The 23076-nt window shown below is 56.2% G+C and overlaps 1 protein-coding gene across 3 annotated transcripts; it reads left to right on the top strand.

Moving 5' to 3' along the window:
* Positions 1-505: 505 nt before the first annotated feature.
* NRBP1 (nuclear receptor binding protein 1) lies at positions 506-22166 on the top strand. 3 transcript variants are annotated; one of them, XM_083606279.1, is made up of 19 exons: positions 506-667; positions 854-1122; positions 7742-7864; positions 8128-8229; positions 8312-8401; positions 8678-8718; positions 9045-9139; positions 13840-13953; positions 17131-17214; positions 18196-18254; positions 18614-18712; positions 18808-18940; positions 20161-20263; positions 20425-20475; positions 20603-20738; positions 20837-20890; positions 21010-21073; positions 21177-21232; positions 21323-22166. In XM_083606279.1, the coding sequence occupies exons 2-19, from the start codon at positions 877-879 to the stop codon at positions 21419-21421; spliced, it is 1749 nt and encodes a 582-aa protein (XP_083462405.1). In that variant the 5' UTR covers positions 506-667; positions 854-876; the 3' UTR covers positions 21422-22166. The 3 variants fall into 3 exon arrangements, with proteins under 3 accessions (XP_083462405.1, XP_083462407.1, XP_083462406.1); XM_083606280.1 differs by lacking the exon at positions 13840-13953 and adding an exon at positions 13046-13069 and having other exon boundaries at positions 558-667; XM_083606281.1 differs by lacking the exon at positions 13840-13953 and having other exon boundaries at positions 512-667.
* The last annotated feature ends 910 nt before the right edge of the window (positions 22167-23076 follow it).

Raw genomic sequence — 23076 nt, 5'->3', positions numbered from 1 at the left:
AGCTCCGTTTTATCAAGGGATCCATCAATTTATTGATGAAATATCACTTTTACCAGTAAAACCTGAGCTGAAATAGTATGGAGAGCAAGATGTTTTTGATAAAACCTTTCCCAATAGCCTGGCTGAGTCCTTTCTGCTAATCCCACAGATCCTAAGAACAGATAAAGCACCCTGAGACCCGTGGGGATAGGGCAAGATATTATTATTATTATGATTATTATGATGATCTGCTTGAGCGGCGGGATCCTCGCCGAGGAAAGCCTTCCCTGCGCGCTCCAGCTTCACGGAGCCCTCCGAGCCCCTTTCCGCCGCGGGAGGGACAGCCGAGAGGCCTCATCCCGCCCTGAGCGGCCCGCGGGGAGTCCGCACTGCGCACGCGCGCCGCCGCCCCGCCCTCTCCTGCGAGCGCACGCGCACTCCGCTCCGCGGCCCGCCGAGGCCCCGCCCTCCCCGTCAGACGGACAGGTCGCGGCCCGAGAGGCGCCAGGCGGAGCCAGTCCCGCGGCGCGGCCAATCCGAAGGCGCTCCGGGGCTCGGCCCGCCCGTTCATTGGTCGACGTCGGGTCCCGGCCCGCCTCGGCTGGCGTCGCTCCGTCCGCAGCGCGTGAGGCGGCGCGCGGCTCCGTCTGCTGCCCGTTGGCCCTCGCTGGAGACCGGCCCGCGCCCGGTGAGTGGGCCCGGGGGAGCGGGCGGAGCGGGCGGAGCGGGCGGGGGTGGCCGCCGTCAGGCCCCGGGAGGGGGGGCCCGCCCTACTCCGCCCGCCCGCCCGGCTGCTGCGCGTGGAGCCCCGCGCAGGCCCCGCCCCCCCCGCTCCCGAGCGGCGCCTCATTTCCCCCCGCCCCCTCCGGTGCAGGTCGCCCCTCTCGGTTCCCGGCGATGTCCGAAGGCGAAGCCAAGCAGGCCGGACGCAACAGCGGAGGAGGCGGAGGCGGCTCCGACCCCAAGGCCGAGGCGGCGGCGGCGGCTGCGTCTGGAGCGGCGGGGCCCGGGATGACCTCGCTGTCCCCTCCGCTGGCGGCCTCGGCGGCGGCGCCGGAGGAGGAAGAGGAGGAGGAGAGCGAGGACGAGTCGGAGATCCTGGAGGAGTCGCCGTGCGGGAGGTGGCAGAAGCGCCGCGAGGAGGTGAGAGCGGCAGCGACGCGGATCTTCTCCCCGGGAGCCTCCCCGGCGCGGCTCCGGAAGCTGCCCAGGCCCCCCGGGCGCCCCGGGAGTGGGGCGGGCCCCGGAAAGGCCCCGGGAGGAAGAAGCGGCCCCTGGGCAGCCCACCGAGGCTTCGGGGAGCCGCAGAAACGGGAAGCCAGGAGCCAGGAAGCCACCCCGGGAGGCACAGCCGTCGGGCCTGCCCGGGCTGCCTGAAGCTTGGAGGACAGGGATCTTTCCCAGCCCTCCCTGGAGATCTTGGGAGCCGAGCTTGAGACCCGCTCCTTGCCCAGCATCCCATTTTGCTGTTCAGCTGGGGCTTTTCCCTGGGGCTGCTGTTTGACAGGGCAGTGGACCCTTCCCTCATTGGGCGAGAGGCGGTGGACTCTCCTTCCTTGGAGGTTTTTAAGCAGAGCTTGGATGGCCACCTGTCAGGGGTGTTTTAGTTGAGATTCCTGCATTGTAGGGGGTTGGACTAGATGACCCTCAGGGTCCCTTCCAACTCCACAATTCTATTGTTCTTTGCCCCTGCGCCTCCTTGCTTCCCAAGTTTTCAGTAGTTGTGGACTTGCAGGGGTGCAGAGCAGTTTCCTGCAAGGTAAGACTCTGCTCTTTGATTCTCTAAGTCGGGCATCTGTGTTTGTAGCACAAAGAAAGGATGATATTATTGTTGATTTATATACCATTTAATGCCTGGATGGCTTCTGAGTGATTATGAAATTTACTGCTGAACATAGAGAGGATCTAGGTGTCTTAACTGATCATCATAAAAGGAACTGGAACAAACCAACGGCTCATCCAGTCCAGCACCTGTCCCCCCAAGGGCCAACCAGATGCCCCAGTGGGAAGCCCACAAGCAGGACCTGAGGGGGGGAGGTAGAATGTAGTTGGTGACTAGTGGAAAGAGCTGCATCAGACGCCTGCTCTGTTGCTCTGGAGGGCAGGACAAGAAGCAATGCATGGGAATTGCAGAAGGGAAACAGATTTCAGTTCAACATTAGTAGAAAAGTTCCCAAGTGGAGGAGCTGCTTGGCAGTGGAACAGAGGTGCCGTGGGGGGGGGGGCGGGCTGGAGGCATCTGGACCACCATCCATCAGGGATGCAGTGAGCAGGGGGTTGCGCAAGATGGCCTTCAGGGTCCATTCCAACTCTGATAATATTGGTTGATTTGTAAGAATATTTATAAACCAGTTCATAATCATATCATAGCAGTGTAGGATGAAATAATTAAAACACCATAAAAATTATAACTACCAAATCAATATTTTCAGCAAGCGACAAAATATTGAAATTTTATAAGAGTATTTTGTCAAAGGTTCCTTGCCTGCTTCATGTTTGTGTTGCTTCTTGGGGAGGGCGTGTCAGGCTGTTTGCAGATGAAGGGTCTCTAGAGATGAGTCTGTCTTCTATTTCAGCCTCTGTTCTCTATTGATGCATCATCCTTTATTTTATAACCAGTTCAGCATTCTCCTGCTGTCTTTCAAGGTGGCTGTGGGCTTTTCCCCCAGGTGGGATATAACTACAGTAGAGATGGGCAACTGACACGACAAGTAAATCTTACGTAAGATTATGAATGTAAGCGCATAAGGAAGCATTCAGTATTTGGTATTAGAAACTGAATTCTGATCTCAGCATTATGTGCAGATCTAGATCAGAGTTGCTTATGAATAAAAGAGCTCAATAAAAATTAGCAGCTGCAGATCTGGCCAGCTGAAACTCAAGCTAGAGCTTAAAATAAACAGAATTTCAAGGTCTGGGCCAATCCAAGTTTTCACCTGGCGCCAAAGCGAGAATAAAGACTACCGCAGGCAATCCTTTCTGGGAAAAAGAATTCCGAGAGAAGTGGTGGCTCTGAGGCTCAGCTTACTGGTCAGGCAGGTTTATGTAGGAGAGATTAGGGGCTAGAACTCCCCTTAGTGCCAGCCAGCCAGGTCAAGGGACGGGGAGTTGCTCTCCCGGTACTGTGGAACTCTCACCTCCTGCCATCCGTCCCACAACACCTGGAAGGCCACGGGTTCCCCAGCCCTGCTGTAGGTGTCATGGTTCAAAACTGTTTAGAACATTTATAAGCTAAGAGCAACACCTTCAAATGTGCTCAGATTAGACCCAGGATTTGTACGCATGTAGCTCCTGGTGATATTCTCCATCCATCATCCCGTTTAACAATTCTGATGCTATATTCTGCAGTCCCTCAACTTCCTGAGCAATGTTCTAAGACAGGCTTGTACACAGCTGTGGTCTAAACCACTGAGCCTCTTGGGGTTGGAATCCGTGCGACAGGGTGAGCTCCTGTCTCTTTGTCCCAGCTCCTGCCAACCTAGCGGTTCAAAGGCACACCATGCAAGTAAATAAATAGGTACGGCTGTAGTGGGAAGGTAAACGGCGTTTCTGTGTGCTCTGGTTTCCATCACGGTGTCCCATTGCACCAGAAGCGGTTTGGTCCTGCTGGCCACAAGACCCGGAAAGCTGTCTGTGGACAAAGGCCAGCTCCCTCGGCCTGAAAGCAGAGATGAGTGCCGCACTCCATGGTCGCCTTTGGCTAGACTTAACCGTCCAGGGGTCCTTTATCTTTACCTTACACAAAGCTCTTTTCTCTCTTCCCCTGAAGCTGGCTATGGCCAGGTGGTGCTCAGTGTGTGTGCATTTAATTCCAGCCACCCACCCAGTACTTCTCTCTTCAAGGAACATGGCACTGTTGTCTTGCGGGACTTTATCCCTTTTCCATAGGTTGCCTCTGAGCTGTCCTTTCCCTAACCAGAGCAATGCTGGAACATACCGGAAACTCCTGTTTGGGTGATGGCTTTAGTAGGCATTGGTAGAAATGGCACCAGCTGCATCTAGAAGCTTTGGGAGCCCTGACATGTGGGTGCAAAGGTGCTTTGCAGTTTCAGGATGTGGTTCCACACTCGGCTTCCGTGCCCTTTCAGGAATTGAAAGGCTTGAAAGCTACGGCTGCCTCCTGCTTCCTTGGCTCATGTTCCAGGAGAGGGTCCTCTCCCCAGGCCCCTGGGTGCCAGAAGATGTTCCTTGCTTGGAAGGGACTTGTTGCTCACCCAGAGGCTGAATCGTCCTTGGGAAGATGGGGGGGGGGGGCTTGGGAGGAGGTTGAGCGCACAGTTCACCTTTTTGTGCCGGCTGGCTGAGGCTGAGAGTGGCAGGATGGTGACTGGTTTGACCAGCCAAGGCTGACTGACTGCTGGTCTTGGGGGGCAGCTGCCATGCCTGCTTTGCACAGGGCATTCCTGGGGCTATCCTGGCTGTCTTGTGGTCTGGAGCCTTTGATGGAAAAGCCTCCCCTCCCCGGGAGCAGTTCAAAATGGCCAGGCCTTTTACACTAAAATGTGACCAGGGGCATCTCCAGAAAGACTGGTCATCGCTAGCCTGGCCTGACTCCTCTTTGGCCTCTGTCAGAGTTGGTCCCGAAGCTGGAAGCAAAGAGCAGGGCGAGCAGTTTGAGAGGCTGAGACCAACACAGGAGGCCTTGTTTGGCTTTCAAGGGGCTGTGCCTCTGGGTGGGGGTGTGACTTTGAGATTGGCCTTGGGTGGGGGAAGTGTGTGTGTCAGGAGAAGAGGCACCTTGGAGGGAGGACAAGGTGGGAAGGAATTCTGGGCAGACTCTCCTGGAAGCTTTGTCTGATGAGGCTTTTTGGGGTGCAAAGCGGCCTGGGAGCTCCTCCCCTCCCTTTCCCCAAATAGATCTGCCTGCCAGCAGCCCTGAGTCTGGGGGCCTTTTTTGCTTGGCTGCAGTTTGGCCCTCCCTCTTCTTGCAGCTGTTCTCATTCATTGTTCCTTTGCCCCTCCCTCCCTGGCTGGGCTGGGCTGGGGGGGGTCGATGCTGCTAGACATCTCTGGGCAGATGGTGAGGAGCCTGCCTCCCAGCCCTTTCGTATTCTGTGTCAACTCACTTTGGCTGACTCACTGTGGCTTGACCTGGTGAGGACTGAGGAAGTGGCTGTGCCCCAGAAGAGGGCTGGGCCCTGGGGAGGAATGTGGCCCTGATGCAAGGCAGGCTGCTGCGTCATTTCTGTTGCAAGCTGGGGCAGGGAGGAAGCCAGGCTGGCTGGCTGGGCAGGGGCAAGGGAAGCAGGCCTGAAAAGGAGGCAGGAGGGGCTCTGGCCTCCTGAATGGAAGGACCAGAGGAAAGATTCCTGCCCTCTTCTGCAACATCAGGAAGGAGGAGTCTCTCCTGCCACTGCGTCACTCTGGGGATGGATGGGAAAGCCCACCCAGGGAAAGGGTCTCTGCGCAAGGCTCCAGGCTGCGGAGGCAGCAAGAGGGGCAGGTGCCTTTCTGCACACTGGCTATAGAAGGAGGAGTATTAGGCAAACCACCAGCCAGGCCAGCTTGTTCCAGGTGTGGGTCCAGCCAAGCCTTGGGGTGCCCCCACCTCCCTGGCAGCCAGAGGCAGTTCTGCAGAGGAGGGGGGCAAGAGGGGGAGGAATCCTGGCCCATTCTTGCTCCCTTGCCTCTCCTCTGCTTGGGGAAGGGACCAGCATGGTGGCCTGAGGCCTCTTGCTCTTGGCATTGCTGCTTCTGCTGGATTCTCCCATGCCACGGGGACGGGGAGACGGCAGGCAGGCAGGCTCATCAGAAGTGGCAGGGGGCAGGCCCAGCAGAGGGAAGCCCATCTTTCAAGGGATCTGTGGGCATTGTAGACCTTTCAGCCGAACATCTGTCCTAGCATAGCTGGGGGAAATTCTTGCAGGGTGAATTGTTCAGGCCAGAAGAACAAGAGGAATGACTTCCACAAAGTCTTGCCTTCCAGTCTTCTTGATTTGTTTCTCTTCAAATGTGTAGATCTACCTTTTTTGGCTGGAGGGCCATATTGGCCCAACCCTCTGGGGGAACAAGTGCCCACAAACTTTTTGTTATCATAGTATCGTAACTTGGTAGTTTGTTTTGTTTTTTAAAGTGTTGCAGGGAGACAAAACCTCTGGCATCATGCCATCACAACCAGGGACCCATGGGAGGGGGTTGTTATCAGAGTTACGGTTAATTGAGGCATTGCAGGCTTTGTGGTCCCCAAGGATCTGCATTGGGCTCAGTACTGTTTAAAATTATTCTGAATTTTCCAGGTTTTTGCCATTATTTTATCATCAGCATCGGCATCAATTCAACTTACATCCCGCTCTTTCTCTCAAAGGTGCCCAGGGTGACAAACACGTCAATAGCAGTATCATTTAATTTAATTTAAAACAATTAAAAGCATCCCCCCCCCAACAGGGATTTCAGGAACAGCATTTCAGCCATCAAATGCTTGGGGAAGCAGGAGTGTTTTTAATTTCCTCCAGAGAGTCAGTGATGAGGGAGGCAGTCTCCATAAATGACCCATAGTTGCTCATGGTGGTGAAATTCCAAGCATATTGTGAAGAGTACCAAAAGTCTTTTCCTGTGCCCTAGTGTCGGAACATAAATCTTTGATATGGAATAGGATGTCAGGGAAGCTTTTACTAGCCAGAGTGGCTAGGACAACCCAGTCAGATGAGTGGCATATAAATAAATTAAATTAAATTAAGTTAAATAAAGTAATAAAAATAAAATAAAAGAACAATCCCCCTCCTATGGGAACCCTGCAAGCAGGGCCTGAGCACAAGACCCATCTCTCCTGTCAGAAAGCTCTTCCTGGTGTTTAGTTGGCATCCCCTTTCTTGAAACTTGAATCCACTGGTTCAAGTCCTTCCCTCCAGAGCAGGAGAAAACAAGCTCCTTCCCTCTTCCATGTGACAGCCCTTCAGATAGTTGAATGTGGCTTTCGTCTCTGCTCTCAGTCTCCTCTTTTCCAAGGTAAACATACCCAGTTCCCTCAACCATTCCTCATAAGGCTTTGTTTCCGGACCCTTGATTATCTTGGTCTGGATATTTAGTCAACCATGGTTTTCGTTGAATCATAGAACTGTAGCGTTGGAAGGGACCCCAAGGGTCATCTAGTCCAACTCCTTGCAATGCAGGAATCCCCTTTAGCATTATGCCATTCACTTTCTTACTTTCCAGAGTCCTTACTCCTTTCTATTCTGCTTTGGGCAAGATTTCTCTTCTCTGAATGCAGGCACCCTCTGCCATTAAATCTCTCTGCTGGCCTGGGAGGGCATTTCCTAATCAGTGGTCTACATTCTAGCTGAGCTTCTGTCATCATGGTGTTAAATAGCCACTGAGCACCTTGGGGAAACTTCGTCGTCTCAGTTCTTAACTGATCCCCACATTTTTAGGTTTCCCCCTTTAAAACTGTCTTGGGCTGACTTGGCAACCTTCTAGTCATGTCTTGAAAATGATAAATGTCAATGAGATTGAGATCTTGCCCCAGATCCTGGGCATCACTCAGGATAAAGCTTCCACCCTCCTCCAGTTGGTTCCAGGACTGACTTTTTCAGCTACTGTCATTTAGGGCACGAGAGCTTTTTGACTCTTTGTGACATGAATCTCTGCTGTGATTTTCAGAGCAGCAAGACTGACTTGCCAGGAAGAGGTCTTGGAGCAAATCTTTCTGGGCTGTTCCTGTCCTCAGGAGTTTCCTGACTCAGGCGTGGTGGTCTCTGCAGGCACCAGCACCTCGTCTCCACAGCTCCTTGAATCACTGCTTTTATTTTTGCCCCTCTCCATGCAGGTGAATCAGCGCAATGTTCCTGGGATTGACAGTGCTTACCTGGCAATGGACACAGAAGAAGGGGTGGAAGTGGTTTGGAATGAGGTCCAGTTCTCGGAGCGCAAGAATTTTAAGCTTCAGGAGGTTGGTGAGCCTGGGATGGGAAGGATGGGAAGTAGGTGGGCATCGTGCTCAGGACGCCTGGGAGGTAGTGGCATAAATCCCAGCAGTGCAGAGCCCTGTGGGAAGACTGGCTAGCCTCCCAGGGCGGGGGGCTGGCTGCTGCCTGGCCAGCCCTTGGGGGTTCTCTCCCAGCGCTGCATCCGTCTCTCCACGGCTGTGACCTGGGGTAAGCCAAGGGCTCTCCTCTTCCTGGGGTCTGGCATTCCTCTGCTTTGTCCCTCCAGGAGAAGGTCAAAGCTGTCTTTGACAACCTGATCCAGCTAGAACACCTGAACATTGTGAAGTTCCACAAGTACTGGGCAGATGTGAAGGAGAACAAGGCCAGGGTAAGTGGGGTGCCCCCGCAACGTCTTCCTGATGGGCTTGTGGAGAAGCAGCAGCAGTTGGTGACTTCCTTCTCCTTCCCAGGTGATCTTCATCACTGAGTACATGTCCTCTGGCAGCCTGAAGCAGTTTCTGAAGAAGACGAAGAAGAACCACAAGACCATGAATGAAAAGGTGACCCTCACTTCTTTCTCCTCCCTCCTCCCTCTGCTCCTGGGTCCCAGGCCTCCTGCTGGGGCCGTCCTGCCTTTGAGCACAGAGAAGCAGCTTCCTTTGGCCAACCCAGAGCCCTAGAAGGACAGGAGGCTGGGGAGGAACCAGGAAGTGTCTGGCCTCTTCCTTCTGAGTGGCATGGAAGGAAGCAAGGAAATAAGGAAAGTGTTTGCCTGCTGCAGTCAGGCTACCTGTTGTGGGTGTTGCTTAGAACCTCTTCCTTTTATCTGTCTTTAGGCCTGGAAGCGCTGGTGCACCCAGATCCTGTCTGCTCTCAGGTACATGCTTTGAATCCCTCAAAGGCTTTGGGAGCCTGGCTGCTCATGCCCCCTTTGGTTCTTCCGAGGCCAGGGTGGAGAGCGGTTGCTTCTGGCTCCCTCTAGCAGTTGTGGCAGGACTTGGCTTGCCGCTTTGCCTGCCTGCCTCCCCTCCTTCTCAAGCTGACTGAGGGTAGGAGAGTGATGGCTGTTGCTCTCTTGGGGAGTCCCTGGCAGCCTCAGGCACAAGGCCTTGGTTTTGCCCCTGTGAAAGTGGCCTTTTGTTGGGGGCGGGGAGTGCTGGTGCCAGCCTCTTGGGCTCACCATTCCTTGTGTTGCCATTCCAGTTACCTTCACTCCTGTGATCCTCCCATCATTCACGGAAACTTGACTTGTGACACCATCTTCATCCAGCACAATGGGCTGATCAAGATCGGGTCAGGTAAGCCTCTCCTCCGGAGCCACAAGCCAGTGATCTAAAGAGTCACTGGAAAGGGAAGGAGCTCCCCAGAAGGCCCAGGGGCTTGGTGGGCTCCTGCTGCCCTGCTCACCTGGGATTCTGAGCCTCAGCTGGTGCCTCTCTCTGTAGCCTTCATTGCTGACTTCTGGAAACCTCCTGGAGAACTCTGCCACCTGGATACGTGTGGCCCTGAGCAGCTAGTGCTGCTGCTGCCGCCGCTGCCACCACCTTCTCAGGCTTCCCAGCCCCCAGCTTCCTCCCATCGCACACTCTGTGCCTGGACAGGCTGCCCAGACCATGGGTGCCTGCGTCCCTCCAGGGCATGGGGCAGGAAACTGCTTCCAGGTGGCCTTTGGTCCCTCAGGGAGAAACCCTCCTTCCTCTTCTTGCTGCTTCCCTGCCAGCCGGGCGCTTGGACAGGCAGGCAGCCGGGGCTTTGAGGAAAGGGAAGGGCAGCTGGAGTGCTTTGCCAAGCTGCCTTTTGGGTATCTCCAGCCCCCGAGATCCCTGAGGAGGAAATGGGAGAGTTCCCCTTGGGCTTTTTCTGTGGCTCTCCCACTTCTGGGAAATCTCTGGATTCTCTTGAGAGCTCCTGGGACAGACTAGCCAGAACCCTCTTGTTGCCAAGGGCAGTTAGGTTGACTTTCCTGGCAGAAGACAAGGGCTGGGACTTGGCTGGCGACTGCAATATCCTGGGCACTAGGAGAGACCTGTGGCAGTTAAATCTGTAGGAAACCCATCACAGTGTAGAGCTGCCAAGGGATGCAAGTGTTGGGGGGGGCAGTGTGTGTGTGTGTGTGTGTGTGTGTGTGTGTGTGGTGCATGGCAATGGACTGCTGGCCTCTGTGGTTTCAAGTCCTAAACTCCTTTGAGAACAAAGCCCTTCAAAGGTGCCTGCAGTTCAGGGGCAGCCAAAATGTCACCCGGCTGAGTGCAGAGGCCTTGTCTGGTAAACTGCCTCTGAGGGTGGAGATTCTCTTCTGGACTTCGAAGGGCCTGTCCCACCACCAACACCACCCTGTGACTTTGCCTTTTCCTGCCCCCCCCCCCCCGAAAAAAGGAGTTCAGGGTGGTTGGGTTTTTTCCCAATGGAGTTTTGCATCACCCTTTTCTGTAAACGGCCCTGGGAATTTTTGCTGAAGGGCAGCATAGACCTTTCTAAAATAAACAAAGGTGGCCTCCCTGGTTTCCCCTTTTATCCTCACAAGAGCCCTGCGAGGGGCCTGCCTAGACTCACGTCCCTCCCCTTGTCACAGTGAGTTCCATATGTGGCGAGGCAGGGAAGGGCCCAGAAACCTGCCTCCAGCGATGCTTTGCCAAGGCTGAGGAAGACCAGCCCTCCTGGCGGAACAAAGACTCTTCTGACGCAAAGGGCAAGATTGACCGGCCTGCTTGCTCTGCGCTTGGGATGCCTTTGGCTGAGTGTGGTGGGCAGAGAGTTTTGTGGGGATGCCAAGGTGCCAAGGGATGCCCAGTCTTCCCTGCTGCTGGATCTTTTGCTGCTGCTGCTGTGCCTGCAGGGCCATCGCTTGGAGCCACTCGTCTCAGGATTCTGCCCCAACGTAGAACAGACTTCAGAACCTTCTGGAGTCTTGGCCAAGTTTTGAGCAGAGGCCCCCCCTCTTTTCAAGAAAATAATGTGTGTTCAGGTTTTCAAGAATTGCAAAGATCACCACAGGGCAAAGAGCTCACAATAGTACCATTCTCTTTTTTGCTTTGTTCAAGTTTGGGTCTATGATATTTCATCCAGACAAGACCAACCATAAGGAGCTATGGGCCAGTGACATCTTCTGGCCATCTCTAGTGGAAGAACCCCTCACTGCTTCCAAGAGAAGAGCCTTTCCTGGCATGCTTTGCGGGTGAAAGAGAGCATGGATGAGGCCTCAGAGGTGCTTGGACAGGGAACTCACTCCGGCTGGAAGAGCCACCCTTGGGATTGGGGAACTCCAGGGCGGGGGCGGCTGGCAACCTTGCACAATGCTCAGAATCCCCCCCCCCCGGGCACAAGAGAGGGGGCTCTGCAGTTGGGCCAAGATGCAGGAGGACCAGGCTGCCACCTGCCCTGTGGCTCCGGATCATGGCAGAGCTTCCAGCCTGCCTCCACACAGGGACCAGTGCCGCTTCTGCTTGACATCTCTGGCGGAGCTCGTCTCACTGGTGTTCCTGAAGCAGCTGAGTCCAGGGGGTGAAGCACCCGCTCTTTCAAACTCTCTTGCTCCCCGGGACATGGCAAGGGGCAGCAAGGGCTGTGATTTAGGAAAGCTCCACGGCACCATTTGCGCCTGCCAGCAGCGCCCAAGCAGGGTGGATGAGTGCAGGGGCCGGAGCCCTGCTCTGCCGTTGTCTGTCGGGATCTTAGTAGCTGGTGTGGGAGGCCAGCAAATGCCCTTGGCTCTCCCCTCCGAGGCTCCTTTGAGAAGAGGGAAGAGAAGGAAGCGCGGCTGTGGTGTGACTGGCATCTGCTGTGTGGATCTGGCCCAGAGGCAAACTCGGAGGGCTCCGCCTGCCCCATCCTCAACTGGGGCAGGTCTTGCTTCAGTCCCCACGGAACTGGGTGGCTCCTTTGGGTCCCACCTGCACCTGGGCATTGGCACGCTGGGCTGGGCACAGACGGCAGAGGGAGAGCCTCCCCCTCCTGCCACTCGCCACCTTTGGCTTCCTGGCTGCCACTTTCCCACAGCCTCTTGATGAGCCATTTTTGTACTTAGTGGGGAATTGAACGGGTGGTTGTCTTATGGGTTTGGTCAGCTGAAGCTGGGGAGGAAATCAGGAGGTGGGCCAGGACTTTGCCCCACCATTTTCCCTTCCCTTGGGCTGGGAAGAGCTTCAGGGCCTGCAGTGCTGCTTGGGAGGCTCTGCCTGGCTTTGCCACCTCCTCCCCTAAGACTGGGAGCAAGTGGGTGTAGGCTTGGTTGTGGTCGTGGTCCCAGCACCTGAACCCTGACCTTAGGATCCCCCCTCTGTCCTCCGCATGCACCTTATTCAGAGACATTTCTCTCTCCCTTCATGCCTCCCCCCAAAATCTGTTAAGATTCCCACCCCACCCCCCGAAGCCAAAAAATCTTTGGAAAAACCCAGAGCCCTTTTCTGCCTCTTTCCCTGCCTGTTTTCTCTTCCCTCCATCTCCACTCCCAGCCCCATTGATGATTCACGGGTGGTGGGGAGCTTCTTGCAGCCCCGGTGGCTGGCAGTTTTGTCCAGGAGGTTCCCACTGCTCAGCCCCACCTGAGGCTGCCTGTGAGGTGTGCAGAGGAGGCCCTGAAGCTGGGGGGGGGGAGGTCAGGGGGGCTTGGCTGGGGGTCGCCAGGCACTCATGGCCTCCCTTCTTCTGGCAGCTGCGGAAGAGGAGCTGCCTTGGGGAGAGGACTTCAGGCCTCTGTTTCCCCATCGGGGGGTGGGGTGCTTGGAGCTGACCTGGGGCCAAGCAAGGATCCTGTACTACTAAATCGTGTGCCCTGGGGAGGGACTTCAAGAGAAGCCCTCCCTTGCCCAAGCAGTGCCTGGGCCCCTTCCCCACCCCACTCCCTTGGCAGGGAGTCTCTGGTCTGCTCCTGGACCCAAGTGGTGGCTGAGCCAGAAGCAGCTCCTGGCCCTGCTGGCCTGGTCAGCCCCTTTTCCTGATGCCCTGCTGGGGGTGGCCAATGGGCAGCTTCTTTGGGGCTGAGCTCTGTCCTGGCAGGAGCAGGGAAGGGCCTTGTCCCAGGAGCCCCCCACCCTCCATCGCCTTCCGCTGTGGCTGGGTAGGCAAGGACCGCCTCTCCCTGCCCAGTTGTGGTGGCTGTGGGTGCTGTGACTGCTGAGGTGAAGGGCTGACCCCTCGGCACCCGCCATGTCTGGTTTTACTTCCTGCTTTTATGGGCTGCCTCTTTCTCTCTCTCTCACCAACAGTCTTTCATAGGATTTTTGCTAATGGTGAGCAAATCTCTCTGCTCTGTGATGTGACTGTGACCTTTGGAGCATCTATCTATAGAGATATAGATATGAGAGCATCACTTTGTATATTGGCATATATGACGCTCGTTTTCCTCCCTGGTGAAGGCTGCCACTTGGGCTCTATGTAGCTCCACCCCAGTCCTGCCACCTGTTGGGGCTCCTTGTGGGGGGGGCTGCCTTTCTGCTGCATGGCTGCCTCCTGCATGTGTCCTGGGCTGCTTGTGCCTGTGGAGAAGCTGCTGCCGCCCTTGCAGCCTCCGCCTCCTCCTCCTGCGCTCGTGGCCCTGGGGGAGGTCCTGCTTGCTGTTTGCTTGTGGCTTCGCTGCCTCCTCCTCCAGCTCCCTGCGGCCGGCTGCTTGGCAATGGGTCGGACGCGTGTGGCGGAGCCTGACTCTTGGGAGCTGTGTGCCTGGTGTCGCCTGCGCAGGCGCCTGGAGGTGCTTGGGAGACCCTGGCGGAGCCTGGGAAGTGCTCAGGCCCTGCAGCTGCTCTGCTGCCGCCCCCTCTTTTGCGGGGAGCCTTTGGGGAGCTGCCTGCGTCTCCTGCCTTAGTGGTAGGGAGGTCTGTCTTGGGAAGGGCCTTCTCTTGCTTCCACTGCCAGCAAGGAGAAGACACAGGGCTGGCGGAGAAGGCCAATGCCTGGCGCAAGATGAGCTGTGCCCTGCAGGCGGTGAGACGGGGCCCCTGGGGTGTCCCTCCCCCCCCCCCCGGCATGGCCAAGGACTGAAAGAGCCCTTCGCTTTGGGCAGGCAAGAAATCCTTGGGCACCTTGGTCCAGGCGAGCTCAGTGGAGCGGAGCAGGTGGAAGCTGGACGGGAGCAGGGCCGAGAGGAGAGGTGGCGCTCGTGGCGCAGAGGCGGCAGGTAACGCAAGGAGGAGGAGGGCGGCCAGGGCGCTGGCGCTGCTTGGGCTGCATGCAGGTGGCATGTCTTCTGTGGAAGGGAGCCTGGGCCAGGAGCAGAGCTCAGCTTTTCTCAGGGCCCCAGTCAGTGAGTCTCGGGCGTGGCTGTGTCTCTTGGCGAGGTTTTCATGGGCTGGGGATGAAATTCCAGGGTCTGTCAAAGGCCTTGCCCTGCCCAGAGGCAGAAGGAAGTCTGCAAAACCAAGCCTGCTTGCTTCCTGGGCGTACCACTGGACAGTGCATTTGATTTGGACACTTGAAGCACTAAGTCTGGCAAAGACACAGCAGCTACACCGGAGGGACCTCTTTGGGGCTGGGGGCACCTGCTATGCATCCCCCCCCCCATTCCTGGTGGGCCAGCCTTCCCCAGAAGACACTTTCCGGAGGAGCCAAGGTGGTGGTCGGGGGCTGGGTCTTCATCTGCCACAGAGAGAGAGAACACGTTCAGGGAAGGGAAGCCCAAGCTTCTTTGACTGCTTTAAGAAAGTGAAATGATTTGAGCTGGATCCCAAAGACGGTGGGCGGCAGGAAGGTAGCTGCCAGCTGTGTTGGCAAAGGCTTGCCTGGGCAAAAGTGAGCCCAGCGCTCCAGGAAGCTGAAGGCCCTGCCGTTCTCTGCAAGAGGAAGGACAGAAGCTGCCCTCTTCCGAGTCGAGAGCCGAGTGGCCTTGTCTCTCTTGCCTGATGCCAGCAGCTCCGCCTTGCTTCGTTTGCCTGCCTGCCTGAGAGCCTCAACCGCAGGTGCTGCAACTTGAATGCCAGACTTTGTTCCTGAAAAGCATGTTCTCCCCCCCCCCCCCAGCAGAAGGAAGCCTTTGAGCAAGTTTCCCATTTTTGGCATGAGGGATAAAAACACCTTTCTGTGACTAGAATATGCTTGCTGTGTACACAAATTCTGCAGATGGGATTAGCACATTCAATTATATTTAGTGGCATATCTCTGAAATTAAAAATATAGGTACCTTGCATTTATTCTGATCAGGACAAGTGTGCCTGAGCTTTTTCTGGTTGAGAAACTGGGAGCGTCCAAACCATGGGTAGGCAAACTAAGGACCGGGGGCTGGATCTGGCCCAATAGCCTTCTAAATCCAGCCCACAGACGGTGCAGGAATCAGCATGTTTTTACATGAGTAGAATGTGTCCTTTTATTTAAAATGCATCTCTGGGTTATTTGTGGGGCATAGGAATTCATTCATTCCCCTCCTCCAAATATAGTCCAGCCCCCACAAGGTCTGAAGGACAGTGGACCAGCCCCCTGCTGAAAAAGTTTGCAGACCCCTGGTCCAAACCCTTGTGTACATGTCTGGCCCCCTGTGTAGAGGCTGAAATTAAAACTAACCAGGAAGTCCGAACCCCTTACAGACACCACAGTTCTAACACCTGGTGGAAACCCAAGGAGGAGAGGCCAGGATATCGTTCCATGGGTCAGAAGTGGAGTGGAAGATTTGGCTTTGGGGGTCCCTGGGGGGACAGGGGAAGCAGCAGGGCTGGGGGTGCTTTTGTGGAGCTTTGGAGCGAAGTTTTAAGTAAAAGACAAATATATATAAAAAACCAGCAGGTGGGAGGCTGGGACAGGGGCTGAGAGGGGAAGGTCCATTCTGTCTGCTAGGGTAAAAAGCACCATTTTAAGCTCAAGTCAGTCTTGAAAATGGAAAGCAGAGAACATGAATCCTGCCTTCCTGGCAGTGATCCAAGCGTAAAGAAAACGTTAAAGGGTGCCAGTCAGGAAGTGTTTGGCTTCAGTGTCTGGGAAATGACCTTTAAAACCACATCTGAACTGCGTGTGTGTGTAATTTTGGGGCTCTTCTAGCAGGCACCTCTGGCCATTGAAACCACTAGGTTGGTAATTTGAGTTGCGTTGAGGTGGTCCTATGGTGGTTTACTGCTTCCAGAAGGGAGTCTGGGGCACTTTTGGAGGATGGGAGAGCTTTGCACCAAAGGAGGTGGTGGCAGCAGCTAATGGAGCTCCAGCTTGCCTGAACTGAGCATTCCTGTCATGGAGTCTTTCTCTGCCATTCCAGGCCAAAATTGAGTTTCCTTCTCATGTGCAGACTACCAGGTCACAAGCTGGATTTTAGGGGTGCTTTGCTGCAGGCCATAGCTGGGATAATCTTCCCTTCTAAGGCAGCAGCAGCAGTTGTGTTAGAAAGTGGCTGGTACTGCGTCTGGCTTTGGGTGCCAAGGAGGAGGAGGAGGAGGAGGCTTGGTGCGGCTACTGCCCCAGTGTCCATCTCCTCCTTCTCATCGCTGCTACCCTCAGGGTGCCCACCAAGTCTTGCCCTCTGTGTGGATCCCTGCTTTGGGGCCTGGGTCTGCGGCATCCTCGGCTCCAGGGCCACTGCCCCCTCCCCATGGCATTTCTAAGGCGACTGGGCCGTTGGGATCTTTGCTCTTGGGTGGTGCCTCTTGAGTGAATGGATGGGGCAGCAGTGGAGGGGAGGCAGCCCTCTTTGGTGGGGAGACAGAGGCTGGTGCAAACCTGATCAAGTGGGAATCCCCCTCTCCATTGCTGGGCTTTCAGGAAAAGGCCTGAAGCCGGCCAGTGTGTGTGTGTGTGTGTGTGTGTGTGTGTGAGAGAGAGAGAGAGAGAGAGAGAGAGAGGGAGAGAGGGAGAGAGATGAGGACTGTCTTGTCTGTACCCTTCCCTGTCATTCAGGTATCTGTGGGTGGGTCAGTGTGGGTGTCTGTGGGACACCAGCTGCTGCTGCTGCTGCTCAGGATCCCCCCCTTACTCTGCAGCCCCTTGTGCCTGCCTTAGTGCTGGTCCAGCTGACGCTTCTCTTTAGTGGAGACCCAGGAGCAGCAGAAAGGACTTCCTCTGCCTTCTTCCTCCAGCAGTGCTGCCTTGCCCACCCCCACCCCCACCCCCGGCTCCCATTGGGCTCATCTGCTTTCCCTGGTGGGGTTGCTTTGGCTGCTGGGGCTTGGAGCTCACCCAGGAAAGATGGAAGATCTGGAGGAGCATGTGGGCCTGCCTCCCCCCTTTGCTTCTGCGCTGCGCCTGCCCTTGTCTTGCACTGGGACTGGACTGGGGTGGCAGCAGCTGTGCCTGAATGCCCTCTGCCCGCCCCAGGAGAGCAATTTGGGAGGGAGGAGGAGGCTCAGCCCCTGATTCCTTGCTGTTTTCCCCCCTCTTCCAGTGGCCCCAGACACCATCAACAACCATGTGAAGACGTGTCGTGAGGAGCAGAAGAACCTGCACTTCTTTGCCCCGGAGTATGGCGGTAAGAAAGCAGCTGTTCATTGTTTGAGGGCGGAGGGCTGAAGTGGCTCATCAGGGTTGGTGTAATTTTCCAAATTACACCAAGTTTCCATGTCTTGAGGCCCCCCCTCCATGTTTGGTTTCTGTTCAGAGTTTGCACACCAGCTACACTGGGTGGCTTAGATACAGTCCAAGGCTAAATGCCCGGAGCATGACTCATCCACCCTTCCTTTCTCTAAGGCAGTGCTTTTCAGCCATGTTGTTGGACTACAACTCGCATCATCCCTGACCACTGGTCCTGCTAACTAGGGACAATGGGAGTTGTAGTCCAACAACAGCTGGAGACCCACGGTTGAGAAATGCTGCTCTAAGGAACGTGTATGGGCAGAGGCGGCTATAAAGCTGAGGTTGCATTCAGGAGCGCTGCCAGGAGTGTGAGCTCTTCCCCAAGGAGAGCTTTTGCTCAGTGCGAGGTGTCGTGGAGAAGCTGCAGGTTACATGCTGTGTGGTTGAGCACAGCAAGGCGAGCTAGCAGGGTCAAGTGCTAGTGGATTTCTCTTGTATCTTCACAAGGTCTACTTCTAAGACCAGAAGAACTGTATTCTAGTAGGTTAGCTCATGTACCAGCCTCTCTTAAAGGTTCATGTAGCTGAGGTGTTTATGCTTGTCTTGTGCCATGAGACAATAAGCACTTTAAACTGAACTGAGTGGGAAAGGAGGTTTCTTAACTGGGAGCTCTGGGAAAGGCTGGCTACTGGAAAACAGGAAAACTCTGATACTCTGCTAGAAAACTCTCCTGGATTCTGGAGCTGTGCATACTCTGCTGTTTGCCCTGATCAAAGTGGGGCGTAGTATCAGCTACAAATGGTGGGTCCAAGTCTTAACAGGTTATGGGCCAATAACAACTGGTACCCCCCAACTTCCCAAGCCCGATGACTGAGTGGCTCTGAATGGCCATTGCCAGCCAGCCAGGGAGGTCCTGATTCCTGGTTTTGTGTTCCAGAAGTTGCACATGTGACGACCGCGGTGGATATCTACTCCTTTGGGATGTGTGCGCTGGAGGTAAGGCAAGGAGAGCTGTGAAGAGGGAGGGTTGGGGGGCATAGCTGCTTCCCCCCCAACCTTGAATCCTTATGGAAAGGGGCGGCTTGTTCGGCATCCTGGTCTTATCTCGACAGGGTTAGGAGTGCACAGTGCATCTCCTTGTGTCGTGGAGGGGGTGTCATTTGGTCTCTGTGATTTCTGAAAACTCCAGGAACAGAGGAGAGAAAGACCCATTTGGAAAGGAGAGAGCCAGTCCCCTTTCTCTCCCTCGTTGTGTGTGATAGCGGCTGGTGGAGCCCTTTGGTTCCTCCAGGATTGCAGCATGCCAACTGTGGAGCTCAGCCCCCCACTGAGCTGTGCTTCTGCTGTCCCTGCAGATGGCGGTGCTGGAGATCCAGGGCAATGGCGAATCCTCTTATGTGCCCCAGGAAGCGATCAACAATGCCATCCAGTTGCTGGAGGATCCCTTGCAGCGGGTGAGGCGCCCCTCCCCTCCTCCCTCCCTCCCTCCCTCCTGGGACGGGCACAAGTCTCGGCCTTCACGCCTTCTCCTTCCTTTCCCTCCTTCCAGGAGTTCATCCAAAAGTGCCTGGAGCTGCAGCCCAGCAAGCGACCCACGGCCCGCGAGCTCCTCTTCCACCAAGCCCTCTTTGAAGTGCCCTCTCTGAAGCTCCTGGCAGCCCACTGCATTGTGGGCCATCAGCGTGAGTGGAGGCTGGGGGAGGGGGCTCAGGGAAGTGGCTGGGGAGGCCTAATCCCTTCCTCCGGAGGCAGAGAGTGGAAGCAGCCACGGGCACTGAGCAGAGCGGCGCTGGGTCTGGCCTGGAACCTTTAGCCCTCCGTGCCTTCCCAGCTCCTGGCTAAAGTCCTCCTGGAGAGCTCTCTGGAGCAGGGTGGAAGGCTGCTGGGGTCTGGGGCTTTCTCAGCCCCGAGGGCCCTTTGAGCTGCTCTGACAGATGGCCCTGGGTGGGTCCCCTCCTTCCGTGCATCAGCCTGGCCCTCAGTTGGTGCTGTGATTTACATCTTGTGGTGCCGCATTCTGCCTGGGGAGCGGTGGCGGCCCCCACCCCCCACTCTGAAGGCAGGAAGTCCCTGGACCACTTTCTGGCAGAACCTGCAGTTTCAGAAAGGGGCTTGGGTTGCCCTTCCCCTAGGATCCATTCGTTCCTCGCCCCACTCTGGTTGCTTCTCTTCCTAGTGCTCCTCCTCCTTCTCCTCATTTTCCCTAAACTGAAAAGGCCCAATTATTTTCACATTCCGTTTTTAGAGAAGGTTCCCAGTATGTTGGTTGGCTTTTTCCACGCCCCTCTCCTGCCTTTATGGACAGGTGCTAGGATGTTGGCAATATGAAAATGCCTCGAAATTCAGTTGCTCTCATAACACACTAGGCGTGGCCTTTTTCTTCCTGCCATCACTCACTGAGCATGTTTTCCGCTGCAGCCCAAAGGCCTCTCCCATTGGCCAGACCCCGCCTGTTTGGATCCCATGGGGCATCTGGGAAGTGTGGATGTTTCTGCCCCAGAGGCCACTTGCTTCACTCTGACTTCCACTGCACTTCTTTCAGCCAGTTTGGAGAGATCCTTTGGGGGCTCTTTACAAACCACTTGGGCTTCCTTTGTGCTGAATAATTTGCAAAGTTGGCCACTTTTGATGGCTCAGATCATTTCTAGCCCAAGTCATAGAATTGGCCCCCGTACAGACCCTTGGACAGCCCCTCTCCTGCCTTCCATCAACTGCGAGAACCGTCTGCGCTTCCTCTCCTCTGTTAACCCACCACCCGCCCTTCATAGGAGGCAAGGAGTGCCCTTTGCCTTCCTTGCAGAGGGCGAGGGGATGTTTGAATTGTAGATGGGGAGGGGACCCTGAGGGTCATCTAGCCCAGCCCCCTGCAACGTTCCTGAAAGACTCCTTTGCCTCCTGACAGACATGATCCCAGAGAACGCCCTTGAAGAAATGACCAAGAACTTGGACATGAGTGCAGTGTTGGCCGAGATCAACCATGCCGACCGCGAGGGCGTCCGCATGATGTGAGGCTTCTCTGAGGGGCTGGGAATGTGGGGAGGGGGAGGGCAAGCAGTGGGTGTCCCTCTGGCCCCTCCCCAAGAAGGCCAGGGGGGGCAGACAGCAGAGACTTTGCATTCAGCATTGAGGTCCCTTTATCTAACTCTGTGCTTTCCCCACCGCACAGCTTCTCCCAGTCCCCAGCCCTGGAGCTAGACAAGTTTCTGGAGGATGTGAGGTGAGAATTTTCTTCCACCACCTTCTTGTGTGCCAGGGGGCCTCCTTCCCTTCTCTTCCACCAAGTGGAAGGCCTACAACTTTGCTGCCCACTTGGGGAACCGAGCCTGACCCCTCTCCCCCTCTAGGAATGGCATCTACCCCCTCACGGCCTTCGGCCTGCCCCGCCCTCATCAGCCGCAGCAGGAGGTGGTGACGTCTCCCATTGCACCCCCATCGGTCAAGACGCCCACGCCAGAGCCTGCGGAAGTGGAAACCCGCAAGGTGAGTTGCTGTCCTGCTCCACTCAGGTCCTGGAGCCTGCCCAGCAGGCACAGCCAGGGCCTCCCACCCTGCTCACTGCCTCCCCTTGCCTCCCGCAGGTGGTCCTGATGCAGTGCAACATCGAGTCAGTCGAGGAAGGGGTGAAGCACCATGTATGTACCAACCTGGGCTGGGGGGGGGGTGTCTCTTCCACCATGCTGCCCTACTTGAAGGGGCCTGGGTTGGCTGCGCGCCAGGGGCCAGGAACTGACTTTGGCTTCTCTCTGCCCAGTTGACGCTGCTGCTGAGGCTGGAAGACAAGCTGAACCGACACCTGAGCTGTGACCTGCTGCCCAGTAAGTACCGCCCTCCCTCCCTCCTGGCTGGGCATTGCTGGGCAAGGGAAGCCCTCCTCCTCCTCCTGACTTTTGTCTGCCTCTTCTTCTCCCCCTCTCCCAGGTGACAATATCCAGGAGCTGGCGGCCGAACTGGTCCAGCTGGGATTCATCAGTGAGGTAGGATCCTGCCCACTGGCAGGCTGGGTGGCTGGGCTCAGCCCATGAGTGGGGCTCTCACTGGCCTCTCCTTCTCTCTGCCCCTTGCAGGCTGATCAGAGCCGGCTGAGCTGTTTACTTGAAGAGGCCTTCAGCAAGTTCTTCTACTCGCGGAACGGAGCGCTGGCGGCCGTCACCGTCTCCTCCTAAGGGCTGCCCCCATGCCAGCAGTGCCCGGGCGCTGCCTCCGCAAAGGGCCCCCTCCCCCCGCCAGGCCGCTGCTGCCGCCGCTGCACAGAACCAGCTTGGCTGTGCCTCCTGCATGTGCCACAGCCACCAGGAGCCCCGCAGACAATCGCTGCCACCATGGGGAGGGGGGGCAGGAGGGAGGGGGCAAGGCGGGGAAGGGGGGCTGTGTGCCTTGTCAGTATTATTTCCCCCCCGGGGCCAGTGGCCTCCCTCTCACCCCGGCTCAACGCATGGAGTTTTGTTTTGCTTGAATTGTACAGAGGTTTTTTTTTTGCACAGCACAGAGATGTCTGTCTTGTTATTTAAGGGGGTGGGAGGGAGGGAGGGGGGAAGAAGAGTGAGGTTGGCTCCTCCCCTGCCCCTCCCCCTCTCTCACATGCTTTCCAGCCCCACAGTCACCCCCTTCCCTGGCAGCCTCACCCTCCTCTGGGCGGCTCCTTTTCTCCCCTTCTTGCCCTGGGTTGCGCAGCAGAGCACCTCCTCCTGAGCCCTGGAGAAAGTGGGTGGGCAGGTGGGCACAGGTGCAAGAGGCAGCCAGCAGCTGGCCAGGCACCCCCCCCAAGAGCTGGGTTCCCCTCCCTCCCCCCCTCCCCAACAGGGCTGGGGCCGGTTGCTCAGCGACGGGCACCCATTCCCATCTCCAGAGCTGAGGCTGCTCCAAGTGTTTGTTTCTGTTCCTATTTTTAATAAACTGTTTTGTAAATAAGCCACAGTGTCCTCATTGTCTCTGGTCTTTGGGGAGGGGACCAGCCTCCCAGGGGGAGTCAGCTCCTGCCTGCAGAGGGGGCACTCTTCTTTCAAGGCCCCCTTTGAATACAGGGAGCTGCAGGGAGCAGCTTGCGCCTCATGCCTCTTCAAAGAAGTACTTGGGCTGGGCAAGACTGGAGGAGCGGGGGGGGGGGATGACCCCCAGCAGGCAGTGGAGGAGCCCTCCCTGGTGGACTCTTCTTCCCTTGCGGTTTTTAAATGGAGGTCAGATGGTCATCTGTCAGGGATTCTTCAGCTGTGATTCCTGCATTGCAGGGGGTTGGACTAGATGAGCCTTAGGATCTTCCATCTCTATGAGCCCTTCTGCACTGAGGGTCAAATTCTCTCCTCTCCTCGTAGCCCTGGTAGCAAGGGGGGGGCAGCAAGTGTGCTGCTGTGTGGAGAAGAGAAAAACCGCTCCTTGAGGCTGCATCTCAGGCAGACAGATGTTAGTCCTGTAGAGGAGGAGCTGCTGCTGCTGCTGCTGGAGTCCTGTATGTCTCTTACTTTTTGAGCCCCCATTGGATTTTAAGGCCACAAAGCCAGAGAGGAGGAGGCCTGGAAGCCTGGGCTGGCAGCTGGTGGGCTTCAGAAGAGAAGAAGAAGAGTTTGGATTTGATATCCCGCCTTTCACTCCCTTTAAGGAGTCTCAAAGTGGCTAACATTCTCCTTTCCCTTCCTCCCCCACAACAAACACTCTGTGAGGTGAGTGGGGCTGAGAGACTTCAGAGAAGTGTGACTAGCCCAAGGTCACCCAGCAGCTGCAGGTGGAGGAGCGGAGACGCGAACCCGGTTCCCCAGATTACGAGACTACCGCTCTAAACCACTACACCACACTGGCTCACCACACTTCAGACATTTCCACTCAC

This window comes from Podarcis filfolensis (assembly GCF_964270895.1).
Source record: "Podarcis filfolensis genome assembly, chromosome: 3".
Classification (NCBI taxonomy): Eukaryota; Metazoa; Chordata; class Lepidosauria; order Squamata; family Lacertidae; genus Podarcis; species Podarcis filfolensis.
The sequence above is the reverse complement of the archived record's forward strand: the minus strand, read 5'-3'. Positions and strand labels throughout refer to the sequence as shown.

Bases quoted from the DNA above. Each gene is read 5' to 3' on its own strand.
- NRBP1 (XM_083606279.1), top strand. From the start codon at position 877: ATGTCCGAAGGCGAAGCCAAGCAGGCCGGACGCAACAGCGGAGGAGGC. The intron at 1,123-7,741 runs GTGAGAGCGGCA...CTCTCCATGCAG, and splicing joins GGCAGAAGCGCCGCGAGGAG to GTGAATCAGCGCAATGTTCC. The intron at 8,402-8,677 runs GTGACCCTCACT...ATCTGTCTTTAG, and splicing joins ACAAGACCATGAATGAAAAG to GCCTGGAAGCGCTGGTGCAC.